The sequence below is a fragment of the Acipenser ruthenus genome, chromosome 46, assembly GCF_902713425.1.
Source record: "Acipenser ruthenus chromosome 46, fAciRut3.2 maternal haplotype, whole genome shotgun sequence".
NCBI classification, from domain to species: Eukaryota; Metazoa; Chordata; class Actinopteri; order Acipenseriformes; family Acipenseridae; genus Acipenser; species Acipenser ruthenus.
The window spans coordinates 4,561,330-4,576,001 of NC_081234.1; the positions used below are offsets into that span (position 1 = coordinate 4,561,330).

General features: G+C 40.5%; 1 protein-coding gene across 3 annotated transcripts in view; it reads right to left on the reverse strand.

Moving 5' to 3' along the window:
• Nucleotides 1–14,578, reverse strand: part of LOC117397890 (cytosolic purine 5'-nucleotidase-like) — a 42,094-nt gene extending 27,516 nt beyond the window's left edge. Inside the window, exons 1-4 of one of the 3 annotated variants that reach the window (XM_059013522.1) lie at nucleotides 13,886–14,578; nucleotides 3,660–3,733; nucleotides 1,079–1,196; nucleotides 96–191 (exon numbers count right to left, since the gene is read on the reverse strand). In XM_059013522.1, the coding sequence (XP_058869505.1) occupies nucleotides 96–191; nucleotides 1,079–1,196; nucleotides 3,660–3,733; nucleotides 13,886–14,025 (428 nt within the window). In that variant the 5' untranslated portion in view covers nucleotides 14,026–14,578. The remainder of the gene's footprint in view (nucleotides 1–95; nucleotides 192–1,078; nucleotides 1,197–3,659; nucleotides 3,734–13,885) is intronic. The other 2 variants (XM_059013521.1, XM_059013523.1) reach the window with 2 other exon arrangements.
• Nucleotides 14,579–14,672: the final 94 nt, after the last annotated feature.

Here is a 14,672-nt window from a genome sequence, read left to right on the forward strand (position 1 = left end):
TTGCATTTGTATACTGAAGCCTGCTGTTCTACGTGGGGCCATTGGCATTCCCATTCCCATTCCCATCCCCATAACAAGTGTATTCAGCAGCTCACCCCTTAAGGAACATGAAGCCATGTGTGCACACCAGGATGTTTCCATGGGTGTCCACCTTCAGCAGGTTTCCATAGAGGGTGTCGAAAACCAGGCCTCTGAGAAAACAGGAAACAAGGGCTTGGTTACAGCATTGATTGGATCAAAAACTAGGGGCTGGAGAAAGGTGTCAGGGCCACACAAAACTATCACACCCTTTCTGCTCTCTATCATCCATAACTTCAAAACACTTGTGCACAATACTAAGGTAAACTATAAGAAACTAAGTGGAGAAGATAAATGTTTCGGCCAGTATATTAATGACAGTATATCAGTTAGTGAGATCTAGAGATGGTATACAAACCGCTTGTATTTTGGCAGTGAATTGGTGATTCAAGAAGGCGGCACTAGCCGACACATTTCACTTGACTTTGTTTCTTATAGTGTTAAATCTGCTCTACATACCTGGCAAACACAAGCAAAGAAATACATCTGCACAGATGTCATGGGGCAATATGCCAACGCTAATACCAGTGTTTGAAATGACCAGGATCTTGGTAAAGCTGATCTGAACTGATCGCACTTGTCACAACATGAATTAGTCAAACCTGAGCTTGTGGGCTTACCAATAGGAGTTGTGGGATATACATAGCATTAAACTCTTGACTTCTAAGGATTCAAATAATGTACTTAATTGATTTCTGAAACCCAGGACTGGCTGCTCGGGCTAGTGCAAGTTTCAAGCCCTGTAAGAAAATTTATTTTAAAACCTTGGTTAGCCCTCCTTTAGACTGAATTCCAAGTTGCTAAACCCAGGTGTTGATGCAGCTGTATCTGGAGGTATTTTAAACTAAACCCTGATCCACACAGACTGGTGTGTTCAAATTCCATCTCATTGTGTTCAAATTCCAGCCAGTGGGTAGGCAAGAGTTCCTGCCAATGCCAAAAGGCAAATGACACTACGAGCCTAAAGCATGAGCTGTCCTGGCGATTTTAAAGCACGTACCTGGTAGGGAAGGTGGGGTCGTACTTATACTGCAGGATCTCGTGAGGGTATCCAATAGACACCAGCCTGTCCAACAGCAACTCGAAGCACAGCTCCTCATATTGTGGAGACTTGTACGCTGCACACGAAACAACACAAGTTGACACATGGCAAACTACATTTAATAGAGAAAAGTGTAAGGTACTGCACGCAGGCAGTAAAAATGTGCATTATAAATATCATATGGGAGAAACTGAAATTGAAGAAGGAATCTATGAAAAAGACCTAAGAGTTTATGTTGACTCTAGATGTCTTCATCTAGACAATGTGGGGAAGCTATAAAAAAGGCCAACAAGATGCTCGGATATATTGTGAGAAGTGTTGAATTTAAATCAAGGGAAGTAATGTTAAAACTTTACAATGCATTAGTAAGACCTCATCTAGAATATTGTGTTCAGTTCTGGTCACCTCGTTACAAAAAGGATATTGCTGCTCTAGAAAGAGTGCAAAGAAGAGCAACCAGAATTATCCCGGGTTTAAAAGGCATGTCGTATGCAGACAGGCTAAAAGAATTGAATCTATTCAGTCTTGAACAAAGAAGACTATGCGGCGATCTGATTCAAACATTCAAAATCCTAAAAGGTATAGACAATGTCGACCCAGGGGACTTTTTTGACCTGAAAAAAGAAACCAGGAACAGGGGTCACAAATGAAGATTAGATAAAGGGGCATTCAGAACAGAAAATAGGAGGCACTTTTTTACACAGAGAATTTTGAGGGCCTGGAACCAACTCCCCAGTAATGTTGTTGAAGCTGTCACCCTGGGATCCTTCAAGAAGCTGTTTGATGAGATTCTGGGATCAATAAGCCACTAACAACCAAACGAGCAAGATGGGCCAAATGGCCTCCCCTCGTTTGTAAACTTTCTTATGTTCTTATGTTCTAACTATATGAGGTTTATTCAACTGATCTAACACTAACCTTTAAATATATGAAAAAAACCTTCAGATTTCGATCTGGCATTGTTTAGATCAATTGAATCCCTTATAAAAGTTCACCATGGTAAATGTGCATGGTAGTTTGCAGGTTTCCCATGCTCTCTCCATGGCTGCCAGTGTGCCCTGTTTTTAAATGGGTTTCACCATACCTCTCTGGGCTTTGCAATGCTTGCTTATGCTTTACCATGCTTCCTCTATGATTTACTACACTTTGCTATGTTTTTACTATGGGAAACCTTCATAAGGGATAGACCGTTATATCCTTAGCAAAATAACACCACTTTTCTAGAAATACGCCCACGCCATCCTTTCCCCTGAAGCCCTTCTTTCTTAATTTTTTTACATTACCTTTGCCCACTTAATACTAATCAACATGGACACCTTTTCTCATTGCTGTTTAGACCTATTAAAGTATGAATGAACAACAGTCATCCAGGAACCTCCTTCATCTGGGTTCTGTTGCTTCAATATTGAGTTATTATCATTTTTTCTAAATATGACATTACCTGGTTTTGAACTTGCCTGGAGAATCCTATTACCAGCACTGAACAGACTTCCTCGATCCATGCAGATCATGTGACAGTACAACCTTTCAGCTGCTACTCTACATCTATATAAACAGAGAGCAGGTGGACCTGAAGCTCACACTGTAACGTGGTTTGAATGAAATGAGGACGGCTGTTCAATCTAAGATTCTCCAGACAAGCTCAGAGCTAGGTGAAAGTCAGGTAAAGAGATGAGAAGGACTCACTGGAACTATTGCAAACATCACAAACTAGGAAAGGAAATGTAAGCCATTTCCTCTTTATAAGGATACTTTACTGTTAATACACTGTGCCTACCAAGGTAGATATCGGTAGCCTAAAAAAGTGTAATGAAAGACTATGTATAGTAATGTTTTTTGGCCACCGTTGAAAAACAATGCCAGTAATTAGGGGATTTTCCCCCTTTGTTAAAACTGAAAGCAATCTTGTCTGGCATGTATATGATCTGTTTTCTGCTTTCTGTTTTGGGTTGAAGTCTATCACATAGAGCAGAACAAGCCAGGACTGGATGCAAAGAGAAGACTGAACCCAGGAAAGGCCTCTCTACCAGAGACACCTCCCAGCCTAATAGTATCTGAGGCAGGGCAGACAGGGTAGATTATTTTTACCATGGTTATACTTTGTATTTACTTTTTTAATTTGCTTTCCAGTACCTCTCTGGACTATACAGTGTTTTTCCATGCTTTCACTACGCTTAATTACACTTTGCTATGCTTTTACTCTGGGAAACTTTTATAAGGGCAGTGGTACTCTGACGTGCCTCTTTAAATCCAGTCCAGGACTGTGTTCCAGCCGTGTGCTTAATTATTGAACTGAGCCGACCAGTCTTGTTCTAACCAGATCATTCATAGTGTTGAGATGATATATTAAGAAGCTGATGTGGAAAAGTGAGTGAACCAACCTAGTTTTTACTGTAACTTTCTCTTGTTTTATCATTGAATAATGATAGGGAGGATTTCACCTACATTATACACAGAAATATAACCTTATATGAAAGAGACACACATGGTGGAGTAGATCACTGGGTGCGTCCCTTAGTAAGGTAAGTGTGATTCTTACTTGCTATTGTGTAATCCATGTCAAACCCATAGCACTTGATCTTCTCAAGGGCCAAGATCCTGTTTACAAATATCCTGGAAAAGAAACAAGGTTGTTAGATATTTTCCTATATGAAAAATGCACACAGTTTTTAATGGTAATTTATTTGAAGCTATTATTTAAGAAAAAATATAGAATGCTACAGATCCTTCAATGCTACACTTTGAGTCAACTTTGAGTTGTTGCACTCACTGTCCACACTGTTCCTTCAGTGGGAAGTGCAGCATGGAAAAGACTGCAAAAGACGGTCTCCAGCTGTATTGTGCACAAAGGCTATGAAGAAATACAGGTATGTGTTGTTTGTGTCGTGATCTATCATAAAATGACTCTTTGATCTTCTTATGCATCATACAAGCAGCCCATCAGGCCCATCCCGTGTCTAGTGATGCATGCAGTATGACATCCTGCATATCATGATACGTATCACATTGTGACATTAGGGTATTGTTACACCCCTAATAATCAATCACAAATCATCACAAATTATGTAACACAATTTTTGTTCCTGGGTAGTAAGTGTTATTTCCTAATTGCTTATGCCTCAAAAGTATAGAAAATGGCTATTATTCCCCACAAACTTTGCTTTTGTGACCAGGACAGTGATATTTTGAAATTTACCTATTTTCCAGAACATTCCAGATAGATTCAGTGCTGAGTAAACTTGGAGTAACTTCTAGAACTTTCCAGTAATATAAATAGTAGTATAAATACAGGGGCCTTAAGCCCACCAGTTCAGTTTAGTTCCAGCTGCCTAAGTGGATACATATCTGCATTTTTCTGAGATGGCATCAAGAGGCTACAAGCATCCGGCAGACGCATTTTGCTATGTCTGCGGCCAATTTATCAAGACAAGAGCGAAAAAGTACTCCGTGAAAGCATCTGCTAAGATGTATGAGGCCTACAAGGCATATTTCGGCATGCCTGTCAGGGATCAAGACAAACCCTGGGCACCTCATTTCATCTGCGAGCACTGCAAAAAAACTCTGGAAGGTAAGATGGACAATTGTTGCTCGGAATTTTATGTTATAAAATTTGTTAATTTTTAAAATTGTAAGTTTTTAATTTTAAAATGTTTTACAATTTTCAATGTTATTGAAAAAATATATCATATATGAAAAATGCTGCGAGAATCTCTTACACATTAGTGATGGGTGAAATAAATGTATTTTTGTAGGATGGTACAGAGGGGAAAAGAGAGCCATGAAGTTTGCTATCCCAAGAATTTGGCGGGAACCCACTGACCACTCAAGCAACTGCTACTTCTGCATGGTGGACCTTCCAAGCGGACCGAGTTCTCTGTGGGGAGGAACAACGTCAAGTGGGAGCCACTGGTGGACCCCCGGAAGGTGCTGATGCCACCACTGCACATCAAATTGGGCCTTATGAAACAATTTGTCAGAGCTCTAGATAAGGAGTCGGCAGCCTTCAAGTACCTTCAAGACTTCTTCCCTAAGCTGTCTGAGGCAAAGGTCAAAGCCGGTGTCTTCGTCGGACCACAGATAAAGAAGATCCTGGAGTGCAATGAATTCCCCAAGAAGCTCACTAGTAAGGAGAAAGCGGCTTGGAACAGCTTTGTCGCAGTGGTTCGGGGCTTCCTGGGCAATCACAAGGACGAAAACTATGTGGAGCTGGTTGAGACTCTGGTGAAGAACTACGGCACAATGGGCTGTAGGATGTCCCTCAAAGTCCATATCCTTGAAGCTCATCTTGATAAATTCAAGGAGAACATGGGAGCGTACTCGGAGGAGCAAGGCGAGCGCTTCCACCAGGATATACTGGACTTTGAACGCCGCTACCAAGGACAGTATAACGAGAACATGATGGAAGACTACATTTGGGGGCTGATTCGTGAAAGTGATTTACAGTATAATCGTAAATCTCAAAAAACTACTCACTTCTAAATCTTTTGTAGTCATTTTTGTATTACTTTAGTATAAATACATGTTAATTTGGATTCATGTTGTTTTTTTCTGACTTTATGTGAACGAAGAGACACAAATTCGCCCGTTTTCTCATTGGAAATAGGTAAATTTCAAAATATCACTGTCCTGGTCACAAAAGCAAAGTTTGTGGGGAATAATAGCCATTTTCTATACTTTTGAGGCATAAGCAATTAGGAAATAACACTTACTACCCAGGAACCAAAAAAAAAAAAAATTTGTTACACGGTGTTATGTTTACACTACTATTAATTAATAATTAGTTCACAAATACTGTAAACTGACAACGTGAAATTAGCTCACATTAATCTGACACGAGAACTATCTTTTGGCTCTCCAAGTGTGACAAAACTTGGTCTTTGTGACTGGATACTGTGTGTGTGTTCCTTACATACATTGTCAAGTTTATTGTTTTATTGGATACACTTCAAAATGAAGGTACATTAGCTACACAGTGTTTTTGTTCTTATAAAAAAATGATATGATCAGAAAGTAGTAACTGACTGATTCCGTCAGGAAATTTGTGAGGAATAAGAATTGAAGGTGATATTCACAAAAAAGTTAAGCGCTGTTATTTAAAAAACACAAACAAGAATATATATATACACACAGCTATGGTCAAAAGTTTTGCATCACAGGGGCTCCCGAGTGGCGCATCCAGTAAAGGCGCTCCGCATGGAGTGCAGGATGCCCCCTATAGCCTGGAGATCACAGGTTCGAATCCAGGCTGTGTCATTGCTGACCGTGACCGGGGGTTCCTACAGGGCGGTGCACAATTGGCCAGGCGTTGCCCGGGTAGGGAGGGCTGAGGTCGGCAGGGCAATCCATGGTTCACCGAGCACCAGTGACACCTGTGGCTGATTGGGCGCCTGCGGGTCTGCAGATCTGTGTTGTCCTCCGGCACTATAGGTCTGGTGGCTTCGCTGTGGATCCGCAGGGCGAAAAATGACGGATTGGCAGGAACACGTTTCGGAGGACGCGTGTTTCAGCCTCCGTTTCACGGGTTGCAGCGGTGAACTGGGATAAAAATAATATAATTGGGCATTCCAAACTGGGGAGAAAACCGGGGTCAAAACCATTGGCAAAAACCATTGCATCACTATATAGAATTAACTAATATTGCTTCATAAACTTATATGAAACCTGCTGAATAATGTTACGTCAACAAATTTAATTACATACTGCTTTGTAGTTTTTCATATATTTCACGAAAAACTGAAAAAAATTGAAAAATGTGATATTTCGAAATCTAACATGAAATATTGAACTACTATTATGGCTTCCGGTAGACTTTTGCAAAATCATTTTGTAGTTTCTTTGGTTACGATGTTAAATAAAAGATCTCAATTAGGTTCATATACTTTTGTTTTTTAATTATGTCTCAATCCTAAAATTATTGGTACTGCAAAACTTTTGGCCACAGCTATAGATATATAATATAAAGGTATAGTGACCTTTATTGTAACCGCTACTGTATCACTGGAAAATTGATAGAAAGGAGAGGTGTTGATAATGTGAGTTGAAATGTTGAAATGTTATCCAGATGTTTAGAATGTGTCAAAACATTATCAGCAATATCCCTGTGAAATCTAGGTGTTGGCCTAAGTGTTCATTCAGTAGCTACTAAACATGTCATTCCTTTAATATTGAGTATATTTTTTAAGGCTACACATGAGATCATGAGTGTTGTAAACATGTACTCTTATATACATTAATACTGCAGTGGGGTTTTTTGTGATATATAGGAACTTTAGAAAATGTTCGAACATGGGAAGGCCATTTGACCCATCTACACTCGTGCAGTTCCTACTATCTGCATGATCTCAAAACATGGTCAAGTCGGGTCTTAAATGATCCCAGTGATTCAGCCCCAACCACGTGACTCGGTAACCCAGTCCATAGCCTCACCAATAGGAACACAATATGGATTATCTAAGTGATTACCAACATTCCAAATATGTTTAAAAAGCTTAAGCGTGTTTAATCACAACTTTTAAACGTTTCGGAAACAAACTGAAACAAAAACCGCCAATAGCAAAAACTGAATAGGGCACTGGCCAGCATTTCTTGTAATCAAGTTCAAGTAGCCTTCTTGCAGTACCACTCTAGTTCCCCTCTTACAGCCCCTTTCACATGTGCACACACAGCATCTCCCCTGTGTGTTTGAGGAGCCCCTGCAGATAAGAAGGAGACCTATCAGTCTCTGGAGATTACCAGATGGATTATTTTAAGAAGCCCTTTCTCAAGGACACTTGCGATAACTCTGCGGACCACATGACCTCCCGCTGCTGTAGCACGCAGCCTTTTCTAATCAGCCGAGGAGTCGCAGTGAAGCCTAAACAATTGGAAACATCACTGAGGGGTCCCACACATTCATCTGGACTGCAGCTGTACAGACCCAGTCATTATATCACCGCAAACCAAGAGTGTGCTAGAAACAGGAAGCCTAAAATACGTGGAAAGGAGCAATTTCCATTCTTGATTTTCTTCCTACCATAACTTTACAGAAAACTTTTGAAATACACTATTGAAATACTATGACAATCCCAGTTTAATACAGTAGTCTCTGGCTAAGAGAACACCCCTTGGAAAGCAAGCAAGTGTTCTCTTAGCCGAAGTGTTGACCACTGGACACAATATGCCAAGGCCAATCACGATATGAATCAATAAATACTAGCGGTGCTAAAAAGGTGTTCTTTTAAGTGAAGTTCCTGTTCCTTTAGACTGAGCATTTACAATTGGAAAATTGCATTTCACCACAAGGTTGTTCCCTCAGCCGAAGTGTTCTTATATGGGGGTTCCTATATGGGGAGACTGCTGTACCTCAAAGAAACACTGAGCAATTTCCAGCAAGGCAACACAACAGATTTGGAACAGATATTGCACAGTGATCCTGGCGCATCAAGTTGAGTCTGAAGAATCGCAATGATTCAGCATTCCCAACATGGCTGGGTAACCCATACCCTCTATCTTAGTAAGTAAGTAAGTTACATTTCTTCATTTATATAGCACCTTTCATACTGCAGTATCTCAAAGCACTTTACAAGTCAATAAAAAACTAAAGTTACAATAAAATGAATTAAAACAATTAAAAAACATGAACAAATTATAGTAAAATGAATCCAATTGTCCCTCAATGCAAACCATTGCTCTTGTAGCGCCCAGTACCCTACCCTTATCAACGTTTACAACAGTAAATTTACACAGTAATTTTGCATTTTCCACATGCTTTCTTCATGCTTTTATTATCCATTAACTATAGTTTAGCATGTTTTTAAATGTGCTTTACCATACCTCTCTGTGCTTTAGCATGATTTCACTATGTTTTATTACACTTTGCTATGCTTTTACTTTGGCAAGCTTATAAAAGGGTAATCTGAGCTACTCAAATTCACTATCTTCTACAATACAGCCCAGAACTTTAACCACTGAGCTACTCAAACCAACTACCTTCCACACTGCAGCCTAGCAATCTAACCACTGAGCTACTCAAACCAACTACCTTCCACACTCCAGCCTAGCACTCTAACCACTGAGCTACTCAAACCAACTACCTTCCACACTGCAGCCCAACACTCTAACCACTGAGCTACTCAAACCAACTACCTTCCACACTGCAGCCCAACACTCTAACCACTGAGCTACTCAAACCAACTACCTTCCACACTGCAGCCCAACACTCTAACCACTGAGCTACTCAAACCAACTACCTTCCACACTGCAGCCCAACACTCTAACCACTGAGCTACTCAAACCAACTACCTTCCACACTGCAGCCCAACACTCTAACCACTGAGCTACTCAAACCAACTACCTTCTGCAGCCCAACACTCTAACCACTGAGCTACTCAAACCAACTACCTTCCACACTGCAGCCCAACACTCTAACCACTGAGCTACTCAAACCAACTACCTTCCACACTGCAGCCCAACACTCTAACCACTGAGCTACTCAAACCAACTACCTTCCACACTGCAGCCCAACACTCTAACCACTGAGCTACTCAAACCAACTACCTTCCACACTGCAGTCCAACACTCTAACCACTGAGCTACTCAAACCAACTACCTTCCACACTGCAGCCCAACACTCTAACCACTGAGCTACTCAAACCAACTACCTTCCACACTGCAGCCTAGCACTCTAATCACTGAGCTACTCAAACCAACTACCTTCCACACTGCAGCCCAACACTCTAACCACTGAGCTACTCAAACCAACTACCTTCCACACTGCAGCCCAACACTCTAACCACTGCAGTGAAATGTATTTATTTTAAAACATGATGGGGACAATTCAGGTGCTACAAAGAGTGGAGCATCTCAATACAGCCACTGTGATAATACCTAAAGAGACATTTCAGTACTGGTATTAGTGATTTAAAGGCTGTCCGTATTAACCAATACTTGATTCAATACCTATGTTAAAGAAAGTTGTGTTTCCATGTCTTACTCTCAGGATCTGTAACTGCTTAACTTCCTAGATCATTTTACTTCAGCTGGGTATTTTGAAGGGACTCGTCCAGCACAGAAAGAATGGAGGGCTTATTGGACATTGATGTACAGTGCGTCACATTCTGAGGGGCTACTCTCTCAAATAAAAAGAACAATCTTACTGCTGTGGCGTTTAAAGAACTCCCCCCACTTTTCCTGCACTGTGACCAGCCGCTGACATCACATTCCTGCCCATGGGCTACCATTAATCATTCACAATGATGTCATGAAAGAGAAGGGTTCACATTGGCAATGTCTCCAGCCTTGACATAGGATCTCTGATAGGAGGCGACACCCAGAGCACTGATAACTTTACACTGGCATATAAAACATGGACTTTGTCAGACATCCAGTGAATCCTTTATCACCTATTAGAGGTCGGCACGGGTAGGAAATCCAGAACCGGGTACGAGGATCTTTTACAGGTAATGATAAACAGTTGGAGATTTCAAGTTAACTATACAATTTAAGTAACTTGAAATCGGCAACTTTTCAGGAGCTGAGAACAATTAAAAAGGTCTAATTAAGCACATGATTAGTTCACTTAAGGGTCTGATTTAGTCATTGAGAACTGAGTTGGAATGAAAACCAGCAGACACAGGACCAGGATTGGGAAACCCCGTTATATAGTACACATACATTTAGTCCCTTCAGATCTGTAGACTTGTGTAACCTTTTTTAGTAATGGAAACATCAAAATAATAATAATAATAATAATAATAATAATAATAATAATAATAATAATAATAAAATACCTTCATTGCTCATTTCTTGTAAAGACGTTGACATATCTGAATTTTGTTTTCTTTTGAAATCTCTCCAATCACATGAAAGACACCTGTGCTTATATAACTGTATTGTCAATTAATAATCGATACCCGGCTAGTCAGAAGAGACCTGGATAGCGTTGGGTAATTTAAACGGAGGTTTCACCTGGGTTTTGGGGTACTGGTGTCTACCCCATTTTCATTGTGCAGTTCTTTTATAACTGTTTTTAATTAGTGCTGGGACAAACATGGATGTTTGAATATTTTTTAATTTAAATAAATAGTTAAATTAGAGCTGGGACAAATATCTGAATATTGGAACGAATATTTTTTGACATGTATTCGGATACAAAAATCAGCTTTGCTTTACCAGACCTCTCTGTGCTTTACAATGCTTCCCTATGCTTTACCAGACCTCTCTGTGCTTTACAATGCTTCCCTATGCTTTACCATACCTCTCTGTGCTTTACAATGCTTCCCTATGCTTTACCAGACCTCTCTGTGCTTTACAATGCTTCCCTATGCTTTACCAGACCTCTCTGTGCTTTACAATACTTCCTTATGCTTTACCATACCTCTGTGCTTTACAATGCTTCCCTATACTTTACCAGACCTCTCTGTGCTTTACAATACTTCCTTATGCTTTACCATACCTCTGTGCTTTACAATGCTTCCCTATGCTTTACCAGACCTCTCTGTGCTTTACAATGCTTCCCTATGCTTTACCAGACCTCTCTGTGCTTTACAATACTTCCCTATGCTTTACCAGACCTCTCTGTGCTTTACAATGCTTCCCTATACTTTACCAGACCTCTCTGTGCTTTACAATGCTTCCCTATGCTTTACCAGACCTCTCTGTGCTTTACAATACTTCCTTATGCTTTACCATACCTCTGTGCTTTACAATGCTTCCCTATACTTTACCAGACCTCTCTGTGCTTTACAATACTTCCTTATGCTTTACCATACCTCTGTGCTTTACAATGCTTCCCTATACTTACCAGACCTCTCTGTGCTTTACAATGCTTCCCTATGCTTTACCAGACCTCTCTGTGCTTTACAATGCTTCCCTATACTTTACCAGACCTCTCTGTGCTTTACAATACTTCCTTATGCTTTACCATACCTCTGTGCTTTACAATGCTTCCCTATACTTTACCAGACCTCTCTGTGCTTTACAATGCTTCCCTATGCTTTACCAGACCTCTCTGTGCCTTACAATGCTTCCCTATGCTTTTCCACACCTCTCTGTGCTTTACAATGCTTACCTATGCTTTACCAGACCTCTCTGTGCTTTACAATGCTTCCCTATGCTTTACCATGCTTCCACTATGGTTTATTACACTTTGCTATGCTTTTACTAACCTTTTAGAAGGGAAACACCTTCTGCGTCAAATTGTCTAATGGGTGTCACTATCAACGGGTGTGACGACAGGTTGAGGGAACTGAAACTAGTTAGCTTGAAAACCGGACGAGCCAAAGAACTCCTCTCGTTCATAACATTTTAGGATGAGGATTATTTTTCATAGCTGTGTATAGCAATGACAGGTAACATTGTTAGAGAAAGCAGCATAGTAGTTTGCCTTCCGTGGTGCCAAGAATACAGTCAATGTACTTTGGAAGGGTGAAAAAACAATGTGGACATAAAAACTACAGACTGGTAAGAACATAAGAACATAAGAAAGTTTACAAACAAGAGGAGGACATTCGGTCCATAGTTAAGCAATTGGGTGAATCCTGCAATTCTTCACTTTTGATCACAAAACTATTCATGAACTTGACAAAGACCTCACATACCTGCCATGTCCAGCACACTCCTTAGATCTCAACCCAACTGAGCATATGTGGGATGAGCTAGGGTGTCAAATTCATCAGCCTGGCACTAACAGACAATCTCATTGCTCTGGATGTTAACAGCAACCTTGTGGAATCTGTGCTTTACCATGATCGACTGTAATTCACTCAATAGAGGGACCAGAGATCTGCTCCCAATAAAACGGCCCTGTGGAAGTGCAGTCACTGGCTGCTGTAGTTATTATCACGTACTGCACTCTGCTATGCTTTTATGTCACAGTAAACTTGTTGGCTGTAAAAATGATGTATTTGGTGCTAGCTTTTCAAAACCCAATCATACTGACTTTCAGATTTGTAGGACTAAATGCATGACTTTAATTAAAACTATCTGAATGACCAATCTGAGTAATTTACATAGCCGGTTAACAGTAATTATTACCCGTGCATCAACATTGTAGAATTCTAGGTGCTGTCGGTTACAACACAGAACAAAACTAAACCTGTATCTAGCAATAGTGTATTCATTTATAATACACGGTTGTTGTGTGTTGTAACATACGGGGAATACTTTAGACTGGAGTCCCCGCAGTCAGTGTGTCAGCACCAATAAAAACCAGGATTTATGAATGAAAATCACATCTGAGCCCTCTTAAGCAAACCCCCGATAATAAATCATAATTAATAATGACGTATGCTGTAGTTGTTTACCAGTTAAACTCAGTAAAACAATATGATTTTTCTGAACTCTTTTGAGGTTCACTTTACTTTTCAGTTCTCTCTCTCTCTCTGACGGTTTGTTTGACTGATAAGCCTAAGGCTTTTGACACGGTATTTAAAATGACATCATACATACAGGCAAAATGACTTGCTGAGTATTAGCCATTATATTATGTATTTCTTAGCAGACGCCCTTATCCAGGGCAACTTACAATTGTTACAAGATGTCACATTATTGTTACATACAATTACATTATTTTCTACACATTATTTTTTACATACAGTTACCCATTTATACAGTTGGGTTTACTGGAGCAATCTAGGTAACGTACCTTGCTCAAGGGTACAACACTTAGGATTGAACCCACAACCCTCCGGTCAAGACTGAGTTCAGAGCCCTAACCACTACTCCACACTGCTGCCCTGATAGTATATATAATTAATTGGAATATCTAGTATGCAATAATGAACTCACCTGTGATGGTAGTCCCTTTTCAAAGAGCGGTAGTCGACATGGTTGGCGTCCATCATCACTTTTAGGTTCTGTGGTGTCTCGTGTCGAACTCGGCTAGATTCTGCCGGAGTTACCGGCGCGTCCCGACTGATGCTTCCCATCTCAATCTGGCAGCACAGGCACGGTCTGCTCTCACTTTTTTATGTTGTTGAAAAGTGTTTAAAAAACGCCACTGTGCCCTACCTACGTCAAAAACGACACCTCCTCCTGAGTAGGATGTTTGAGTTCAGAAGAAGCCTGATGTGTTCGTGCTTGTCAACATGCAGACCTCATCATTTCGACTCGAGACGACCGGGGCAGATGATCCAAAGTCTTCTTGTGCCTGAAGATAGGTTATCGGGCTAGCGCACTCCTCTGTAAAAATGCTTATCTGACCGACGGACAAAACTTGGCTGTGCAAAACTAAGAAAAAAAAGTAGAACACCCGGTTTCGCAAGCTTGCGTGTTCGTTTTTACATTCGACACCAAACATTGTCAGCTAACTATCCTTAGGTTTATTTAGTACAGTGCCTCAACTCGCAAAAATAAAACCCAACACAGCTCACAGAACAGCGAGTGAGAAGAAGGCTGCTCTTGTTATAATCAATTCATTATCCCAGACTCGGAGTCTGCAAAAGCAAATTGGCATTGAGCCCAGACCTTACAAAATTACAAAAAACGACCCCTCTCGCTCCCAATCACAAAACCACACAAAATACACACATGCACAGAGCGCTTATGCTCTGCGTATTTTTAGATTGCATTGTAA